The 22,516-nt window shown below is 35.1% G+C and overlaps 1 protein-coding gene across 1 annotated transcript; it reads right to left on the bottom strand.

The window, feature by feature from the left end:
• Positions 1-974: 974 nt before the first annotated feature.
• Positions 975-16,547, bottom strand: LOC110441947 (sulfhydryl oxidase 2-like). The gene is made up of 10 exons (XM_021485272.1): positions 16,195-16,547; positions 10,646-10,746; positions 9,270-9,415; positions 8,676-8,766; positions 6,696-6,832; positions 4,514-4,666; positions 3,626-3,755; positions 2,557-2,673; positions 2,109-2,247; positions 975-1,870 (listed from the first exon to the last, which is right to left on the bottom strand). The coding sequence occupies exons 1-10, from the start codon at positions 16,439-16,441 to the stop codon at positions 1,134-1,136; spliced, it is 1,998 nt and encodes a 665-aa protein (XP_021340947.1). The 5' UTR covers positions 16,442-16,547; the 3' UTR covers positions 975-1,133.
• Positions 16,548-22,516: the final 5,969 nt, after the last annotated feature.

Raw genomic sequence — 22,516 nt, 5'->3', positions numbered from 1 at the left:
CCTTGAAAGTAGTCCTCTAGATCATAAACATCCCACCCTTCCTACACCTGTCCTATAAAGCAAATATTTGATGATATTAATAAAACACCAGTTATCCTGATGTATTTTTATCATGATTGGAACTGCATGGACAATTTGAAATGGACCAATATTCATGGTTGAAATTTTCACTCATTTTTCAATCCCTGTCTAATTTTCATAACATTTATCATTTACTGAATAAACATTGCTTGCAATGCCATTTATGTTAAAGGGTATAAAACAGTATCTGGTTCAGACCTTGTAATTATGTACAATAGGCACAGTACAATATTCTGTCTACTTACCGGGTATACAGAGTTAATTTTGTTATCAAGCATACATTTATGTAAATAGAAGCCTGCAAGTAAACATAAGTTCTATTACTGTGCATTGTGGTCATAAAATCTGAGTTTTGAATCATGTCATAAAGTACTCTAACGAAACAGAATCTATAGGAGTTCAGTTGTCTTAACGAAATAGAACCTATTGGAGTTCAGTTGTCTTAACGAAATAGAATCTATAAGAGTTCAGTTGTCTTAACGAAATAGAATCTATAAGAGTTCAGGTGTCTTAACGAAATAGAATCTATGGGAGTTCAGTTGTATACGTTTACATTAAAAAAATTGTCGTTCCAATCTCGTAAGTTTTCAGGGTCACTTTTGGTTTGACGACATACAGAGAACTCTATTTTTTTTTAAACAAATACTTTTCAACATTAAGTCACAAAAATAAAAGGTGATTTTTATTAAAAAGAATTAGGAGTTCTCTCTTAAAAGGAATCTAATGAAGGAAATCTGAATAAAAATTTGAAGATTTGATTTCTTTTTTATTTGGGAATTTAACCATGCGATAAAAATATTTTCACTTAAATTTTTTCAATACAGTATCTTAAAACAATAATTAAAACACTTAAATGTTTTCAATATTTTGAAATAATAATTAAAACTATGTTTATAACACTATCTATTAAAGCTGAATAGCTATTGCACAGATATTACTGAAAACTGGGGTACATTTCCTATGTGGACGGCAGACAATGAATTATCATCATCATCGAACAGCTTTAAAGCAGTGTATACGTGGCTTCCTCCCCCTGTATTGTTTCATATTATCTAACGTGGAAGTTTTGAAGAAAATCTACATCTCCTGACTGCAAAGTGATAGTAGAGGATGAACACGATTACTGTACACATGATATAAAACACCACACACATACCAAGGTCGATATGACTGAATCCAAACGAAGTTTTTATATTCTCCTCGCTCACCAGAGACTCATTCATCTCATACTTTCCATATACCTTTACTCTGTTCTTATTTTTTTGATAAGACACAGATTTTACTTTTTGCTGCTTTGTTTTCTTTTTGGACTCACGTAAGTCCCATATTTTTTCAATATCTTTTTTTCTCTGTTTTCTTTCCCACCAATCCATGTTATTTTTATTTTTATCATTCACTAAATCATCTGAGTTTGCTCCATCACTATCATCTTCAATGCTTATTATTTTATCCTTTGAAAAGAAATCAATTAAAAAATTAAAAACTACTGGAATATTCCAGTCCAACTTTTGATCGGCTGCTGGCACACTGTGACACTGTTTACACATCTCCTCCGACGGAAACTGGACCTTCGGGTGATGAGGGTCGGTGGAAAAGTCTGTTTTCAGTCTCTCATTGGCAAGGTTATGTGACCGCCATAGCCACAGCACAGATTCATTCAAATATTTAACCTCATTGTCAATATTTTTTGCCATTTTCAGAAAATGTTGAGTGCAATCTGAACAGCCAAAGAAATGTTTTATGTATCCAGCGATAGCGTCAAGTACACTCCTTGGGTTAAACTTCTCACCTGAAATTAGATTCAGTTGAAAAGCCATAAAAGATGAAATCCAACATTCCTTTACTGTGTGTGCTTTTATTATAAGGAGAGCCTGTATTATTTTTCTATATCTCCTGTACTGTTTCATTTTCCTGATTCTAATCAATTTAGTGCAAAGGATTTTTGAGGACATTTTTCAGAATATAAAAGTAAATCCTTGAAAAGGCACCTGTCAACAGGCTTGCTTTATGAGAATAAATATACCTACTGCTTTTCTCAATCCTGTAGGCATTTACTGTTAGAGTGTGGAACAGTGTCCACAAGCCACATGGGTAACCCCGGAACTCAGGCTTGCTGCCCGCACAACCAATCCATTTAATCCTGTCTGGGAGGTATGTCTCCTGTGTCTATCACAAAAAGAAAGTCATGAAATACTGTAAAACACCCACTTTCGAATATAATATTGGTCTAAAACCAAAAACCTGTTACAAAAAATGTTGTCACTACGATAGTATGAATAACTTACAATGGTAGACTTAAAAACAATTGCATCAAGATTCTGAACATTTGTTATTTACAAAATAAAAATTCATGTTATTAAAATGTTATTTTTCTAAATAATCAAGTCCTTAAGAAAGAGTGTCTTGTTTGTTTTATTTTTCTAAACTATCAAATATCATATCATATAACCAAATATATTATAGTTTGTTTTTTACCTGGAAACTTTCTATTTTTCGGAGCCAGTTCTGACCAGATAATTCCTCATTGACAGTTCCAAGCCAGGTGTGAATACGCCACAAATATCCTTTCACCTCCTCTCTCCCCGGGAAATACTGAAGGAATATGTACAGGTGAGTTTTCATTGCAACAACTTGTCAAACCGCTAGGGTAAATAGTCCACCAGTATTAACAGTAATACTGTGTTCCAGACTTGTCAAACCATTAGGGTAAATAGTCCACCAGTATTAACAGTAATACTGTATTCCAGTAAACTCTCACCCAGTCAAAATCCACATTCACCCAGCATCAATTTCACCTTTCACAAGTAATGACTTTACATAAATATGTTGTATGTTGTGTGTAAATATTTGCTGCCAAGATATGTTCAATATGGAGAGCAAAAGAGGCAAAAATGACACTGCGATAAAAATGTCCAGATATACAGTATCACTAGAAATACCTCCTGGGTTAACAGATTGTAGCTGACCTTGAGTGTTTCCCTTCTACTGAAGTAAGGTATAGTGCTTATATACTACATGTATAGGTTTTATGTTCCTGGTCTGAAAAAATACACAAATTATAAACACTGCTTTGATGTCTTTTTTACTTACCTATACCTAGTTAAGACTATTGACCATTGGCTAATGGCTTTGTACAAAATTTGAATGCTGACAATTTGTTTCTAAACAAGTTTTGTAAAGACTAGACACTGTGGAATTGAAATGGCTACAAAGAAGATATTTCTGATGTACCAAAGACCCTTATGTCAACTTTTTCATGAAGCAATTAAAATCTCAGCAAAATAGTTTGTATAAAGAGGCCCAATACTACGTATTCTTTTGTACCAATATAATATATATTTGATAACTTTGTTCATGTTATGTACTTGTATTTCATTTACCATCTCCAGGCCAGTCATTAAATCTTCCACATATTTATTATGGCAAATAGGTAAAATTAAGTCTTCACCATCACTTTTCATATTTTTTTTGTTACAAAAACGTAAGTTTAAATCAATTCAGTCACAGTTATTCCAAACACCTATGAAACAATGCCAATTTTTACCTTTGCCAAAACAAGCAGAAACGTTTTAAGTGCTGTCACACTGTCTTCGTTCATGTTACGATGTATGGCCACTTCCTGTCTGAGAAGATATGTCACGGTCGACTCCAGGTCCTGCATGTACACACCAAGTCTGTAACACAACACAAACTAACAATGACCAAGTAGACCGTCCTTCTGCTAACGTATCAGGGGAAGAAGCTTAGTGTTTATACTCACAGTGATCAAATGAGCTTTAAAACTTTTGAGATTTCTCAGGTTTTGTCTCAAATAGTTTGGGAAGTAAAGCTGTCCTTATGCAGTTTAATGTCAATGTTCAATGTATGAAAGCAACATAAACTGGCAAAGATGATTCGTAAAGATAATGGCCACTTCTGTGTGATAGATGATCTTTACCTCACATCATACCAGTTTGCTACATATATTGGGCAGGATTTGTTTTACAGTTGAAGATTTTAAGGCAATTCTTTGTTGGGGGACAAACGTATGTTTTCATTATTCCATGCTAAAGATCCTGTGTCAATAGGACTTTTTGCTGGTAGAGATGAAAATGATCTCAATATGGTTGTCATGGTGGACCAGTTTTCATTCAGGAACAACTCCAGGTTAGATACAGTACACGGCTGAGACTAGTCATGACCGTGCAATGAGGATAGAGATTATATCTAGAATATTAAATCCATTTTTCAAACATGGATGCCATGACAGCCATTTTGGAAATCAGATCTACCGGTAACCTTTTCACAGGTCATACCCATTGATGAAAACATGTTCATGATGCTGCCATGGCAACTACAAAATCGTTGAACTTTTACTTTCTTTCTGATTTGTACAAAGAAACATTATTTTGTGTATTTACTATATAACTACAAGAAAGACAGACTTATGTACCTGGTGGTTACTTGTAATTGTTCTCCGTCATCTTTATCCAGCAGCTCTTCCACCACATGATCTGATCCTCCCTTGTCGACTTCCTCCTCTGGGTCCTGTCCTCCCCGAATAATGAGCAATGCATCCTTAAACTGCTCCCTTCGTGTACCCTTCCTGTCAACGGAGTAAAATGAATGAGTTATATCACTAGGTTTCAGCTAGAGATTGAAAATACACGCAAACCATTCAAATCCTAATGGTTTTCTTTTATATTTTTATTATCAACTGTCATTTTTGAAATAAATTATTGAAAATCTTTTAGCTGTTTGGATTTTTAAATGTTTGGAAAACACAGTAAAATAATCCACTGAAGGTTGAAAATGCAACAATTCGAGAGAAAAAAAATCACTATTTGAATGTACATACATGCAAGAATATTCAAACAATTCATTTTGTCCAATATTGTGCTTGTAGTGTCACAGTTATCAACCTGCATTCTGTAAGATACGTGTGCTCATATTTATGAAACTTAAATCTTTCATTAATCATTCTACTGTCTAAAGTGTTTATCCTATAACCATATCCCTGATGCTTTAACCTCTGAAGCTTGAATAAATTAGTATAAAGGGATTTTGTAGAGATAAATGTCAATACCCCATATTATTATCCTGAACAGGAAGTTATCATCACTAGTATTAATGTTTCAATGAATGTTTCACAACCCTAAGATGATTTTAAGCTGGTTTGTGGGAGTTTGTATCACGTGAGCCAAAACATAGTCTATCATACAAGCATCACAAACTAAGACAATTCCTTAGAAATAGACATGTTGTTCTTTTGAAACAGTGTGCAGAAAATTTACAAAACTGAACCCCTTTGCCTACGGATGACTCATATCAAATTACTAGTGGGCCTTTTCCCGTTTGACTACAGGTTGGCCTCCCCTGGTCGAGAGATATTTTATACCAAATTCAGTCAAAATCTGTTAATACATATTTTGGAAGTCCTTTTTTTAATGATTTCCTTTGTTTGGCAACGTATCTGTGATCTCTGCAGGCACACTTTTCATTTATATCAAGTTGTATTCTCCTGGCTTATGAACAACCTATGTAATCCTTTCAGTCCTTCAGAACTGTTAGATGTATTAATAGGTATATAAAGAAAACTGCGACATACAGATAGACCTGTGAAGAAGGAGGTGACACAGCTCAAAAACCCTTTGTCACCAACTTCTAGCATATACAACGCAGTATTTGCCAGTCTGATGATAATGTATGACTAGCTTTTTTTGGGGGTTATATCCACTTTCAGCAAAAACTTCATTAATTAAATATTCATTTTAGTCAGAACAACTGCTTTACCTCAGGCAATACCACAAACACATCAGTGATACATCATTTAGAGGCCAGTGTTCGCTGGAATGAAAATTACTTGATACTATCGAACAAGTCTTCAGGGGAGCAAATCGAAATTTAAAACACAAGGTTCTTACTATAAAACCATAGGCCCAAAGGTCTTAACAGTCACCGGAGTTGTAAACTAGTTACTTTTCATAGTGGAGACAAAAAATGGAAATAATTATGTACACAATGGAGCATACTCATTAAATTCACCAACAAAACCCCCCTAAAAAAACATTCAAATAACCTATTCATTACTAAATGAGAAATTAGATAGTTTTAGTAGGCCCATCCTCAGGACAAGATTGTACGCTCCAAGGGCATGAAATACACAAATACACAAAGTACACTTGTTTTATGAATGATCGACTCATAGGCAGCAATAATCAGGCTGAACATTATTTCCTAGTGCTTCTGTTTCCATCATAAAAATTACCGAAGATTTCCGTCTGAACTATGTGAGTTGACAAGATAAATGCCACAATGCTTAAATGCTCTTTTCTGCGCAGCTGGTGATCATACGTGGTAATAAACATGAGACTTATAAACCAAGTTCAAGTAAGCCTACCCTAACAACAAATTTATTATTTCACTGCAGTATTTTTTTGGTGATTTATGACAAATTAAGGAAAAATATTAAATGAAAAAATTGAAACTACAGGTAAGTAGAATACAAATGTATCAAAATAAGGAATTCTATCAACTTTCGTTTCTATTTTTCACTGAGTATACCTGTAATGTAAGAAATCAGTGACCTTGATTTTCAACCAACTGACCTCAAAGTTAGCAGTATATATACTCACTCAGCCAGCTGTTGATACATCCCATTTGAATCAAGGAGGTACAGCGAGGGAAAATAATTAATTCCAAACTTGATCATGAGTGGCTTCAGGGCCCGTCTCAGCAACACATCCTTGTACCCACTCATGTCCAGTATCACCTACAAAATAAATTACACTGTATAATACACCACATGCACCTACACACTACATTACACTGCGTAATACACCACCATCACCTACACACTACATTACACTGTGTAATATACCATCAACACCTACACACTACATTACACTGTGTAATACACCACCATCACCTGCACAATACATTACACTGTAATACACCATTATCACCTACACACTACATTACACTGTAATACACCACCATCACCTACACAATACATTACACTGTGTAATACACCACCATCACCTACACAATATATCACACTGTGTAATGCACCACCATCACCTATACACTACATTACACTGTATAATACACCACCATCACCTACACAATATATCACACTGTGTAATACACCACCATCACCTATACACTACATTACACTGTATAATACACCACCATCACCTACACAATACATAACACTGTGTAATACACCACCATCACCTACACACTACATTATACTGTGTAATACACCACCATCACCTACACAATATATCACACTGTGTAATACACCACCATCACCTATACACTACATTACACTGTGTAATACACCACCATCACCTACACAATACATTACACTGTGTAATACACCATCATCACCTACACAATACATTACACGGTGTAAAACACCACCATCACCTACACAATACATTACACTGTGTAATACACCACCATCACCTATACACTACATTACACAGTGTAAAACACCACCATCACCTACACACTACATTACACTGTGTAATACACCACCATCACCTACACACTACATTACACTGTGTAATACACCACCATCACCTACACACTACATTACAATGTATAATACACCACCTCAGTAAATATTGGCAGATCATTTTATATTTGAATTTACCATGACACAATCAAAATTATATTCAAAGTAAAAGACAGGCCAGTTATCCATATACATACATTTGCTCACACAGCTATTAGCCAAAGAACTATACCTGTGTGAAGATGATATAAAAATGCATCAGGTACCTACATACATGTGATGCATTTGGAACACAAAATAGGAAGATTGGATTTTAAGTAGGGAGATTTTTTGGCGACATCACAGTGTAATGTTGTTTTTTTAATAATTGTCAATTTTTACCATATTTTTAGGAAAAACAACATGTTTTCAAATCTTTTATTAAACAATATCCAACAAATATGAGTTATTCTACTAATGTCTAAGTTGAACTTTATTCACTATTTAAAATCAGTCAAAATGAAAATCATGTAGTTATTTTTATGTAAGTTTCATATATATAATGATAGTAAACTCTACCAAGTTCCAAGGGCTATAACTCTCTTAATATGAATTGTAACAACATGAATGTCGCACATGGACTGCAGTGTGATAGGTAAGATATGTGCAAAGTACCATCAAAATTACGTTAATAGGAATATTCCAGATAAAATAGTATCAGGTGGATTAAAATCCTGATTGTAGTGTTACTCTTGATCTCCCTCCCCTAACTCATCCTTGCCAACTTTTTGAAGTTTCCAATAGGGAGATTATGCATGCTTAAAATTAAAACATGAATGAATTCTGCGTATTTACCTCTTGGAGACAAAAATAACACATTTAAATGACATGTTTAGGGTTTTTCACCAGTTGAAAATTATACTAAAATTAAGGGTCTAAAATCAGGAGTCTGCCTCCTAATATAAAAAGGGAGAGTTGGCAAGTATGCTTACTTATTGCAAGAAACAAAAAATAAAATTATTGGATAATCCACTTTGAGAAAGGTCTGCTGTTTTAGGTAATGCACACAATTACATATATATAACTGGTTTGTTTGTATTTAAAGTTGTCTTACCTCTCTACCTATATAGGAATCCTCCTCCTCAAAAATAAGGGCAACGTGTTTGTGGTGGTCTTTGGCCTCACCCCAAATGTGCTCCAGTGACCTGTAACAGTAAAGTTTGTTATTTATATCTATAGCTGTCTTGTGTCTACAGCGCCTGCATCAGTTGAAGTTTGATTTCACTATTCATATAGAGGAGTTTTGTGTTCATAAAATCTATAATAGTCATTAGTGAGACAGAGGTATTCTCAGGTGGTTTGGATAGTCACAATGACCTTTGAAGTGGGTCAAGATAATTTATACAAACAGACCTGTAGTCTTTCATCACATCAACGTATAGGGCAAGCATTATCCAAGACCTTATAGATCTTTAGAAGGAGTCATTTGAAGCTTTAGGAATAATTAACCCCTGCCACCCTGCAAATTGGTCAAATATCATGACCTTAGGCTTTTTTGAACTTGATAGGAATAATTTAAATTCAATAATAACCTGTGCTCATACTCACCCCAGCCTGCTATCAAAGCTGACCTTGATCTTGGCTCTATACATGTTTAATTCAGCAAAAATCACTGGCATGTAGCACCTATATAAGAAATAGCACTTACTCTAGTGGGAGAAGGTTGGGCCAATTCCCTGTGCCAAAGCCACTGATTTCAGTGACAAAGTCCACCATTTTTTCCCTTAGCTTTTTTGGGTCTTGTTCATGGAACTCCTCCCCAGTCTCATTCTTGGAGGAGTATGATGGTAACAGCTAGAGATACAGAAAAAAACAATTATAGTTCTACGCTCACACCACAATTATTTAAACAGTTTCAACAAAGTAAGGTATTAAGAGCAATCCATCAAACTATATTCTCATACCTTCAGACACACTTTGTTACTTAAAAAAAATGATTACAGGGCCATAATAATATAAAGGGGCATACGCCCTAATTTCTGTATGTGAAACACTGGTTTACCTGCCGTATACTTTTTCTACTCTCCGATTGGCTACACTTTGAAAATGCAATGACAGGTCAGGTCTACAAAATCCCGATTTTCTAATCTGATTGGCAAACATTTATATCTCAACCGGGTATTCCTTTCCAAGATGGCATCATTAATTTGAGTGGAAATTTTTGGGAGAAAATTAAAATTTCCCAATCGCTAGCTCCTATCTAATTTACTGTGGATTTGGTGAGTTCTGCACACCTTGCTTTTGTGATCGTGGAAACAATACTGCAGGTTGAATATTGACAGGTTCAATCAAGAAAGCTTGTTTCAAATGGGCGCTCAACTTTAAAATGAAATGTTTTCAAACTGATTCCAAAATGTTTACCATGCTGAANGGGGGGGGGGAGGGGCAACAGGAGATGGGGGCTGAGTGTTGAGAAAAGAAATCAATACATTGAAATGCAAGCTTATAATAAAATATTGATTGTTTGCCTAAATCTGACCAACCAGGACAGTGAAAATTGTCAATGTAATTACAGTTTCTAAAGATTAACTTAAAACAGGCGAAAAAAACAACAACAGAACATCCAGGGTTTGGTTAAGGCAAACCAACATTCTCTAAACTGTCCCATAGTACAGTGTATATATCATAAAGCATTATCTTTATATGTTTTATTTACATACAGGTAAAAAGTAAAATGTGTCATGAATTATTTCAGAAAAAATTGTGCAAATTCATTCAGTTGTCATCACCTAAGGTCATAATAAACATTCTAGTGTGCCAGCTGGAGCTTTGAAAATAGAACTGTTGATTATCTGCTTCATGCTTCGTTGGAAGTCATGATTACCAGACATAGATCTCTGACTTTCATATGCAAGTACTATTAATCATTGAACCTTGTCAGGTCTGGGAGAGTCAATATAATTTTGATTTCTCCCAAAAACTTGGGAGGGGCACTTATAGGGGGAGGAGAGCTTTATTATGGTGAATACGGTATAAGCTGCGTGAAGTACATGTAGATACATGAATTAGGTAGTATGTAATTACCCTCATTGTGGGGTAGCCTTTGATATTGTAGTTACTACAGATACGAAGGTTTCCTGAGCTAGAGCAGTCAATGGCACCCACTTTGATCACACTTTGCCATCCTGGAAATGTAAAAACACAAAAGTTCATTTTGGTTTTGTTAACATAATTTTAACTGTATTTATTATTTCTTAGTTAATAATTGTTTCTGAAAAAAGGTAAGGACTTAATTACTGATACCCTGTGGTACCGTAGTTATAATCAAAGACTAATATTATATTTTTATCTAATGCAACTCTTTTATAAGCATCACATGCATCATATGCTGGAATAATGATGAAAGGGTTTCCACCAGAGCTTCAACATGATGGCAGCAGAACATGACTTACGGGTAGATCTGTGTTCCAAAGTACTACACCTTTCCCTAATTCCTTGATATTTAGAATCAGTACCATATACTTATAAAAGTAGGTAATCATGTTCAATTATGTAGATGGACCTGTTTGCGATTTTTGATGTTTTTTCCTGAAAGTTATGCCAATTTCTGATATCTTTCATAATAATTCTGTGGGAAGTGATAGACAGCAGTGCTCCAGACCAACTTCCATATACAGATGGACAGACAGACAGCCTTATTTCAGAAGACGACCCATCCCCCCAATCTCATTACTACGGAAAGGGGTTTTGAGGTTTTACAGGTAAATGTAATGGCATTAGATATATTATAACAAGGTTTTACAGTAGAACTAGGTAAATGTAATGGCATTAAATATATTATAACAAGGTTTTATAGCAGAACTAGGTAAATGTAATGGCATTAAATATATTATAACAAGGTTTTACAGCACAACTAGGTAAATGTAATGGCATTAAATATATTATAACAAGGTTTTACAGAAGAACTAGGTAAATGTGATGGCATATTATAACAAGGTTTTACAGTAGAACTAGATAATTGTGATGGCTTTATAACAAGGTTTTAATGTAAAACTGTATAATTATGATGGCATTATAACAAGGTTTTACATTAGAACTATGTTAGTGTGATGGCATTATAACAAGGTTTTACAGTAGAACTAGGTAAGTGTGATGGCATTATAACAAGGTTTTACTGTAAAACTGCATAATTATAATTATGATGGCATTATAACAAGGTTTTACCGTAAAACTAGGTAAATGTGATGGCATTATATAACAAGGTTTTACAGTAGAACTAGGTAAATGTGATGGCATTATAACAAGGTTTTATAGTATAATTACCATAAGACATGCTATTTTAATAACTATAATGCATCTAAATACCAAGTTTCAGTTGTAAACATGTGGAAAAAACACTGAGTTATGATCAATTCAATGTAGAATTTGTACAGGTCACGAAGCATCTTCAGGCTATGACTCTCTAAATAACTTATATCCAAAGTTACATCAGAATATGTATCATTCATATGACAAAAAGACAAATTAATATACAAAGTTTCAATTAATTGTTTGTAAAATAAGTTGAGTAAGGATGAATTTCATTTTGATTATTGATGGCATGTCACATATGTATGCATCTTCACAGCTGTCAACCAAGCATTTTCAAACTGCTTCACTAAAATATTCATTAAACTACATTAACAACAGCAGAAGGTATATGTTTTAAAAAAAAATAATGGCTATAATACACCTATAAGCCAGGTTTCACTTCAATACATAGAAAATTGATCAAGTTATGACAATATAATTTTCGCAGTATACAGGTTTACATATGAAGCCGTACAGTGTCCCATGTGTGTTTTGAGCGGGACAGTGATTACAGCTTTCCATGTTACCCCAACCCAGTGATTGATGACAGTTAGTCAGTGACAATGACAGCATATATGATGTATAATTGATAATATGATCAATAACTCGAAGAATGGCAATAACAGGAGGAGGGAATTTGTTGGTGATTCTGGTGCTAAAATTTGTTAGCAAGCGGTTTTTGTCCTTGAGAAGTACAGATCCTTTCACCGAAACCTTCATCCTCAGAACTGCCTCATTAATCTGAGATTAATATTAATATTATTAATAATTAATATTAAGTAATGTCTTTGTCTGAATCGTCCCGTAATCTATCTGTATATATACTACTTCTACTTTTGTACAAATTTCTCAGCATCTCTTCAGTGAAAACCTTCAAATAGATCATTGTACGGTAACCGTTGTCTATGAATTGGCTGCACACACGCAGCATTTCAAATTCAGTACAGTTTGTTGGCAGGAATAGTCAGCGTTTGATAAAGCAAACAACGTGTACTAATTTTTAAAACATGTTTGTAAGGATGCAGAGTTTTTAACTCCTACTAATGGTCTGTTCACAGCAATGCATGGCCTAAAAAACAGAGACAGAGAAATGTGGAAAAGCACTGAAACAGGCGTGAACCATATATATTATTACAGATTAGCACTTTTTATTTTCCTCAGTTAGTTGGAACAGGACCGCTTCATAGCTCTGACCAAGCAATATATAAATGTAGGCAGGGATAGTCACAAACTTTAGCCAATCAGAGAAAAGTATTTCCGTGTCATATGGCTTATTCCAGTGACAGTTCCAAGAGTAAATACGAAGTTGTAGAAGGATACTTAGTTCTAACAAAGAATAAGATTACATCCAATGACTTTTGAGTGAACTTGAGTCTGTGGTAATGGATTTTATTTGCAGTTTAATTTGCTTAGTATTACTGGTAGGTGACGGATGTCTTATTTATGAATATCTGAGCTCATTAACTGAAGTATTTTACTGGAAGTTGCGTGTAGCATGCAAGACCTACAGTCAAGTGGCAGTTCCCGATTGAGATAAACTGGGTGCATTTTCAAAAAGAATACGACATTGTGATAATATGATAAGTTCCTACCAAGGAAAGGAATGATATTTACAAGCCATTCAATTGCATTTGAGTTAAAAGTAACGCATAATAAAGACAGTAGGTCTGGTATATGATTCAATTTAGTACCAGTGCCTACCGCTAGAGTGGCGTACAATGTATGTGTGAAAACAGCATTTATGAATATCTTGAGCTCATTAACTGAAGTAATACCAATAGCTTGCGGCTAACACCTTAGCTAAAAACAAGCAAAAAACAACAGTTAATTGGTCACATATGCATTTATCTATTGATTTTACTATCACAGCAACTTAGTGTAACAATGTTTTTAATTGTTTGCATGTATCATTATAATCCTGTCTACGTGTATTCACCTTTGCGAAGTCCTATACACATATGTGGCACGCCATAAAGCTTCATATATATACCTGCATACATTTGATTTTTTTAGTGATACAGTGTGAAGATGCTTGGTTGATTGTAAAGCACGTTATACACATGTGCAACTCACAGTCAATAGTAAAATTACCATAACTATGACATTTTTCCATATATCAAACTAAAACTTAGTATGAACATTTGTTGTAGTCATTCTATAATGTGATTGTCTCATACTTTAACAATTATTTGGAGAGATATTGTCCGAAGAAGCTTGGTGATCCATAGAGATTAACACATATATGACATGGGAAATTCTGCTGTTCTAAAAATGAATTCATCATTACTCTGTTATATTAACCCCCTCAATAATTTCAAACTGAAACTTTGTAATATGTGTATTACGTTAATATGAATTACATATGTTCTGATGTAGCTTTCTTTATTTAGACCATAATTATAATTGTTTTTCCCCCCCTGGCAACCCTTGTTGCTTGAAGATGCTTATAAGTGTGATCATGTATTGACGACAACAGGATTGACTTAAGTTGACATTGTAGAGTATAGGAGGTGATTGCAAACTTACTGTCCTAGCTAGTATGGTAAAGATTAAACACGGTTGGTAAACAACGAAAAGTATAATGTTTAACTATGCTCTAATCCATTTCAGCCTTAGGGGCTCCAAAACTGGTCAATCAATGCTTCTATAAGTTACACCTCTAGTACTAGTGGTTCTAGTCGATACTAACCAACTAACGGTGTTGACATACAGAGAATGAACACAATTTGATATAGTCCGCTAAAACTGACTATAATCGCAGGCTCAAAAATTCTGATCGGTCGTCTGTTTATGAACAGGTGACCGATCAGAATTTTTGAGTCTGCGATTATGGTCAGTTTTAGCGGACTAAATTTAATACTGTTAACTAACGGCTTCAATACAAACCTAACAAACAGACAAAGTCAGGTAAACAGGTTGGGAAAATCAACAACTTGCATATAATATGCAAACTGGCCTATTATACGCCAGTTGGAGTATGGATTTGTTACTAAAAATAACCCAAATCACCTTTACAGTAACTTTTGCAAGATGTTATTAAAAATTGTATTAATTTACGACAAGGTAAATAATATTTTGCTTAAATATGTTTACTGAAACATTGGCTACTTAATTAGAAACTTGATGTAACTTTACCAGAAGTATTGCATCTATTTTTGGTACTTTCCCACATGCAAATAAAGTTTATTTTTGCATTTGTATTATGTTTCATGACTGAATAAATGCGACTTGGACAAACAATTTGAAAAAGTTATGATTCAAGTGATTTTGGCTATTATTAGTAACAAATCCATATTGGCGTATAATAGGTGAGTTTGCGTATATATATATACACAAGTTATATAATGTAGTCTTCATCTTCTAAGCTTCCTCCGTCGATTATGAAAGTCGGTCTTGTGCTTGTGCATTAATTATTATGTACAATGATTTTTTATTATATTTTTGCTATAAGATAAAATCAGGTTAAAAGCAGTGAGTGAGTGTTAGTTATGTATATGTTCTATTGTTATATGTGGTGCATGTTCTGAATTCTGTTAGTGTTTCTGATTGAATTATTGAATTATTGTTTTGGGTAGGAGGTTCCACTGTGTTATGGTGTATGGAAAAAATGAGTGTCTGTATGTGTCTTTGGATGTGTAGATATATGTTTGTAACTAAGGTAGTGTCCTTGATGTGTTCTGGTGTTTGCCGGGATGAGATTGTTAGTGTGTATTGCTACTAGTTGGTGTATTATTTTGTAGAGAAGAATAATGTGTGTTCTTGTTCTGCGTGTGTGTAGTGTTGGCCATTGCAAGTTGTGTATCATATCTGTGACTGAGCTTGTGTTATGGTATTTGTTTAGGACATATCATGCTGCTCTTCGTTGTACTTTTTCTAATTGGTTTATGTTGTTTGTATAATGTGGGTCCCAAACTGAAGAGCAGTATTCAAGTTTTGGTCTTACAATGGCCTTGTATGCATGTTCTTTTATGTGTGGTGAATTTATTTTTAGGTTGCGTTTCAGAAAGCCTAGTGATTTATTTGCATTTGGTGTGATGTTGTTAATGTGTTTGTCCCATTTTAAGTTGTTTTGAAGCCTAGATATTTGTTTGAAGTTACATATTCTAGTGTGTGGTCATGGAGTGTGTATTGGTGTTTAATTCGTGTGCGTTTTGGTGATATAGTGAGTATGGTGCATTTGTCTTGGTGGAATTTCATGAGCAAGTCCTCTTCCGTAGAGGAATCCCTACCAGTCAATCCCTGTTTCCCCCGACCTGGTAAAGGAATGGTACGTTTCATATTACCTTTTACGTCCGTAGCTACCGACTTCCATACAGGAGCGAATCTTTTACAATGTCCACACCAGCTGTTGTAGAATTCAATTATCCATGCATTCTTTACATCAAACACATTTGGAGCGAAATTTTCATCCGTGAGAATCACAACATCATCGGAAGGGGAATATAGACCGGCAACAGCTGATGAGAAACTAAACGAGGCAACAATGTAAACAATTATGAAATATGGGAAAAACATGTCGTCATTAGGCATGCAACATTTCTTTGTTGTTGACTGCACAGTTTAAAACTGGCACCTTATTGTTGGAGAAGGGGAGCAGGTGCAACTTTTCTGAAACGTCAACACGTTCGCCTCATCAGTGTCATTTAGATGCTTCGGAACAAATAAATTCTGAAACGGATTTCCGGTGAGGATTTATCCGGATTCATCAAATGTGACGTACAAAATAAAGCTTGTAAATTTGTACCATCTGAACATGTATACCTATATTGGTTGAACCACGGACTTAGATAACAATCTAATCTAATTTTGTGGTTGAACGTATGGATTTGTTGTAAATCGATGTTTTTGAAATCAAATTGTGTGATGACGTTAAAAATCAAATCATCATATAACAGAACGATTCATTTCACAACAGCCTTTNTAAGTTGTTTCATATTGAAAAGTTTCAGCACACCCATAAAGGTTTTCTCTGGACTTCTATATATATATATATATATGTCAAGTTCAAGTTCTTTATTTACTTTAAGTCTTGCGACTTATCAGTGTAAACATATAATAAACAGGATATTTACATATGTACAAAAAGCCACATTGGTCACAGGAGAATGAACAATACACACATACAAACTGTCATATATCTGATCGGCGCTTATTTGCCGCTATCAGATACTTTCTAAGATAACATAATTCTTTAATATTCTGTGTATTAAGTAATTGAACAAGCTTATACACTAGGGTTATTTCTATAGTAACATTTTAAATACTTCCGTCTTAAATCTGTATATCTTGTGCAAACTAAAACAAAATGAAACTCGCGGATCGTCTTCTATGTCATTAAGATTACACTTTGTACATAAACTATTGGTTCTAACAGTGCCAACATAACGTCCAGATTCAATGTTTAATTTGTGAGCTGACAGCCTAAGTCGAGCAATTTCTTTCATATAACCGATATTAACTGATTTTGTTAGATACGATTGTAGTAAAATTATACTGTTTAATTCTCTGTAAAGCATACCTTTAGACATACCTGTAATTAAACTATATCCCTCTTGATTAAAAATGTCAAATAATCTTGCCTTAATAATTAAAAAGGTGAAATTGTGTCCATTCTGTGCGTCCCAGATATATCCTAAGCCTGAACGATACAATTCATCTTTTATTTTACAGACCCATGGATCCTTGATTAGCAGCATATCATACTCCACAGAGACCAACATGGATTTAATGCGGAGTTCAGTTGACTTCCGTTCAGCCTCTCATTCAGTATGCCCAGGGGCAGTATATAGAGCCCTCCATTATACGTCCCTGGTATACCAGAACCTCTTTTGTATAGCTTCTTTATGTACACCACTTCTGGAAGACCAATCTTTAAATATATTCTTAAAGTACTATGTGGGTTTTTTTACTTGACGAATAAGCCATTGTTACATTATTATTTCCACTGTCATCATCATTTGTTTGCAGTCAATAGACTTTGATCACATTACTTGAAAATTTGATTTACTGTTTCTTTTTTAACCGGAGATCAATTCGTCCTGTATTTCATGATAAAATAATATTTTCAAACATCTCTGTCTAACATCATTTTTAATGCACATTGCTGTTACTTAGGCTTTTAACGGAATTCTCCTTTATGACAGGTATGTGGATCACGCACCTGAATGTATGCTATTGCCATTATTCCCAACAACTATAAGAGTTGTCGTTCTTAGACCCTGAGGACTTATATGTCAGTTCGATATCTTTTAACTTACGTTATCTAAAGTATTTTACTTGTATACTTTTACTTGTTATTTTCGAGTTTGACCCTCCATTGTGTGCAGTCCATTATAAGACAACATTTTGTTTCTGACCTAATTCAATCAGGTTTATAAGTTTATTTCAGTTGAACATTTCATAGACAATGAAATTGTCCGCATAATACATTTTTGGTCAACAGCTAACTTATCGAAAGTGTATTTCAACTGATTATCGATATACAACATGGATAGAAACCCCGTCTTTTGCGCCGAAATGACGAGAAGTTTAGACAAAATTGACCAAAGAACGAGAACTAAGGTCCTTTTTCTTTCTTAAGCATCTCCATAATTTTGACAAGTCTCCAGCTTTTATCATTGTTCATTGAAGCTATGGCACATGGTACAATATCATTGCCATTTTCATTTAATTACTTCAGATTTTGTTTAGCTTGATCTTTGTTAACCAAATACTCACCCATCCTGTATTTCGCAGTTAAACAAAATTTCTCCGAACATCGATGTCGTGAAGTGCATACATGTTCCTAAAGAGCACATGGTACGCTAAGGTCAACACTATTGTTAAGTATATTCCTGCCCTAATGCAGACGGTTACGTTAGAATGAGATTATCCTTTACGACAGGTACCCGGATAAACGTACCTGGAGATAGGATGTTGGTTGATGAGCTGTTCTGTGATGGTTTTCCCATCCCTTACCCAACCGCCTTGGTAGATTTAGTGTTCAAAAACTGTACGAGTTGTCTTTCGTTGGTCCTAAAAAACATTTCAAAAAGTTCGACTTAGCAACACGAATATGACTTATTTACTTGTATGATGTAATTTTCAGGTATGACCTTTGTTATGTGATTTTCCCAATATCATGCATCTGGTTATTTATTTTAATCAAACTTAAATACTGACATAAGACAATTTATTCCAATGCCACAATAAACACTACGGTAACGTCCGAGTTCTTCTTTGAATAAAACAAAACTTTAAATGTTATATTTTTTCATAAATGCTCTGTTTCAAATTTGAATAATTCAGTCCCTTAATACAAAAATAAACGGTAAACTATAGATTGATATGTCTACAGACTCAGTATGACAATATGTTAATCTCATTAGTAAACTAAAAATTGTCACCTCATTACCTAACTCTTTGACAATAATGATAATCTAACTACTGAATTCTGTAATAACAACTGTGACGACCCTAGTTTTGCTATTGCTAATTTCCCTTTCCTAGTAAGTAACATCCCAGCCGTCCCTGTCTATGGATTTTACATGTAACAGTTGATTAGCTGTTACAGATTCTATTCTAGAAAGCTCAGATTTAGACATAGATATGCCCTGACGACTTATCAATCATTTAGTCTGAGTTTTCTTCCGGAAACCTTTGACTTACGCGCGGAAAACCGGTGAATATCATTACCTGACGTTAACCTGTGTGGACCTTGATTACAGACTAGGTCCCTTTTGTCTTGGTTTTTTGAAGACCTAAAGGTATATTTTACTGGATTGGACTAGACACATCATGATGGGTGTCACATATCTTACGCGCTTGGAACACCAAACCCATAATCTTTAAAGAATAGGTCCAAACATAATTTGAATATTATCTTGTTTCTCATTGCCATATCAAAATGATTTTACACATTTTTTTAATTGTCGATTATAAAAGCACATTTAAACCAATTCTAAGATTTTTAAAAATGAAGCATTTTGAATTCAGCCTTTAGTTGCAGACTGTTTCATGACTCAGAACCTTGGTTTCGCCTCCGCTTTTGGAGGAGGCGTATAAGGTCATGACTGCTTTGGTGTCTCCTCCAACGCGCGTTATTTGATTTGTCTGCAAACCTGTTAAGAATTAAGGACTGAACAAGCATTCAGTTTTATGCGTAGAAAATATGCAGAGCTGTTTGGGCTACGTCTAGTTTCACGAGACCCGTTGGTTATAATTCATTACCGTTTTTCTCTTTTGCTGCAATGCGCCTGGTAGTTGCCATTTTTTACACCTTCGTAAATTCACCAGCTTAAGGCACATCATTCCCTACCGTGGTTTTCACACACTATTCATTTCGTAACTTTCAAACAGTGGCTTTGCCTACATGCTATGGCTAAATAAGGATAGACAAGTGTCTCTCAAGGTGACATGCCATATATATGTCGTCTGGTGAAAATATAGAAGCTTGGTGATGTTCAGGTTTAAGACTGCAGGGTTAGTTCTCGTCATTTTCTATTACCTTTCATTAGGAGATTTTTATGCTTTGACGCTTTAAACGTTGCTTTTTTCATTCTGAATACATTGACACTTTCATAGCTTTACTTTGGAAGTTGCTAGAGCTTAAGCTAAATTGAATGTTGCTACTTGATGAATTCAACTTACCCTTTATTTTATTAGAGAAATGCTACTATTGCCTTGACATGCAGATTTCTTTCTTTTTAGTTATTTTGTGATGAAGGTCCGTCATCTGTGGCTCCGTTTCGATGGGTCAACATCTGTCCGTCCCAGATCTCGCATTCCACTTGTCATCATTCTTGGGGAAGGTGTCGTATACAGCTATTGAAACCGTTTAGAAACGTTGTTTCCTTATCGCCGTATAAGTGGCCGAACCGTACACAATCGTTCAAAATCCAGTGGTATTAGCGCGACAACCCTGTACACATGACGTCATTGGGCATATCGCCCTAATTGGGCACGGGCACACCGCCGATGTCCTAGGGAAATGAGTTTGACGCTGCAAAAATCAGCTCGGTAATTACCTGAAATCACTCGAGCGTTGATGGAGGAGTGGAACAATATTCCCGCTGACGACATTAAATGGCACACCCAGTCTATGCGGTGGTGCAACAATGCGGTGATACAGGCTAATGAAGGACACACCCGCTATTAGGCGTGCTGTTTTTCACTATGAGCGTACCTTGCCTGTCTACAAAGAACCGTAAAAGCAATCAGAAACGACGTATTATTTTCATCTAATAAATTTCCGTAGGATAATACACTACTTTTAAAGAATGATACTACTATCTTAAATACACACATAGAGTCAACGAAGAAGTAAGTGATGTTTCATTCTTTGTTGAGTACATGATCAAATGACTAGCTTTTTTTACTGTAGATAATTTCGACACATTCAATGTTTTTCGTCCGATTGGTTGTACAAACTCGTGACTGGTACTCAACATAGCAGTTCCTGGTACTTGGCACTTCCAATCGGCACAAATATTGGCGATGAATGCCAAACGGAAGTAGTTCAATGCATATATTAGACATTATTGTCTACCAAGTTTAAAAGCATTCATTTGGATTTAAATCTTAGTAACTGTGACATAATTGTTGCATGGATTGATGCTCCCTTTGATTTGGTGTTACCACTTAGTACACCTGGTATATATGGCTTAATACTTTAAAAATATGCAGAGCTGTTTGAGCTACGTCTAGTTTCACGAGACCCGTTGGTTATAATTCATTACCGTTTTTCTCATTTGCTGCAATGCGCCTGGTAGTTGCCATTTTTTACACCTTCGTAAATTCACCAGCTTAAGGCACATCATTCCCTACCGTGGTTTTCACACACTATTCATTTCGTAACTTTCAAACAGTGGCTTTGCCTACATGCTATGGTTAAATAAGGATAGACCAAGTGTCTCTCAACGTGACATGTCATATATATGTCGTCTGGTGAAAATACAGAAGCTTCGTGATGTTCAGGTTTTAGACTGCAGGGTTAGTTCTCGTCATTTTCGATAACCTTTCATTAGGAGATTTTTATGCTTTGACGCTTTAAACGTTGCTTTGTTCATTCTGTATACATTGACACTTTCATAGCTTTACTTTGGAAGTTGCTAGAGCTTAAGCTAAATTGAATGTTGCTACTTGATGAATTCAACTTACCCTTTATTTTATTAGAGAAATGCTACTATTGCCTTGACATGCAGATTTCTTTCTTTTTAGTTATTTTGTGATGAAGGCCCGTCGTCTGTGACTCCGTTTCAATGGGTCAAGATCTGTCCGTCCCAGATCTCGCAATCCACTTGTCATCATTCTTGGGGAAGGTGTCGTATATAGCTATTGAAACCGTTTAGAAACGTTGTTTCCTTATCGCCGTATAATTGGCCGAACCGTACACAATCGTTTAAAATCCAGTGGTATTAGCGCGACAATCCTGTACACATGACGTCATTGGGCATATCGCCCTAATTGGGCCCAGGCACACCGCCGATGTCCTAGGGAAATGAATTTGACGCTGCAAAAATCAGCTCGGTAATTACCCGAAATCACTCGAGCGTTGATGGAGGAGTGGAACAATATTCCCGCTGACGACATTAAAAGGCATACCCAATCTATGCGGTGGTGCAACAA

Source organism: Mizuhopecten yessoensis, unplaced genomic scaffold (genome assembly GCF_002113885.1).
Source record: "Mizuhopecten yessoensis strain PY_sf001 unplaced genomic scaffold, ASM211388v2 scaffold716175, whole genome shotgun sequence".
In the NCBI taxonomy this organism is placed as follows: Eukaryota; Metazoa; Mollusca; class Bivalvia; order Pectinida; family Pectinidae; genus Mizuhopecten; species Mizuhopecten yessoensis.
The sequence above is the reverse complement of the archived record's forward strand: the minus strand, read 5'-3'. Positions and strand labels throughout refer to the sequence as shown.

Excerpts from the sequence above, each read along its gene's own strand:
- LOC110441947 (XM_021485272.1), bottom strand. The coding sequence starts at position 16,441 with ATGCCTAATGACGACATGTTTTTCCCATATTTCATAATTGTTTACATT. Across the intron at positions 8,767-9,269 it reads CCCAACCTTCTCCCACTAGA|GTCACTGGAGCACATTTGGG; the intron begins GTAAGTGCTATT and ends TTACTGTTACAG. Across the intron at positions 4,667-6,695 it reads ATGTATCAACAGCTGGCTGA|GAAGGGTACACGAAGGGAGC; the intron begins GTGAGTATATAT and ends CTCCGTTGACAG.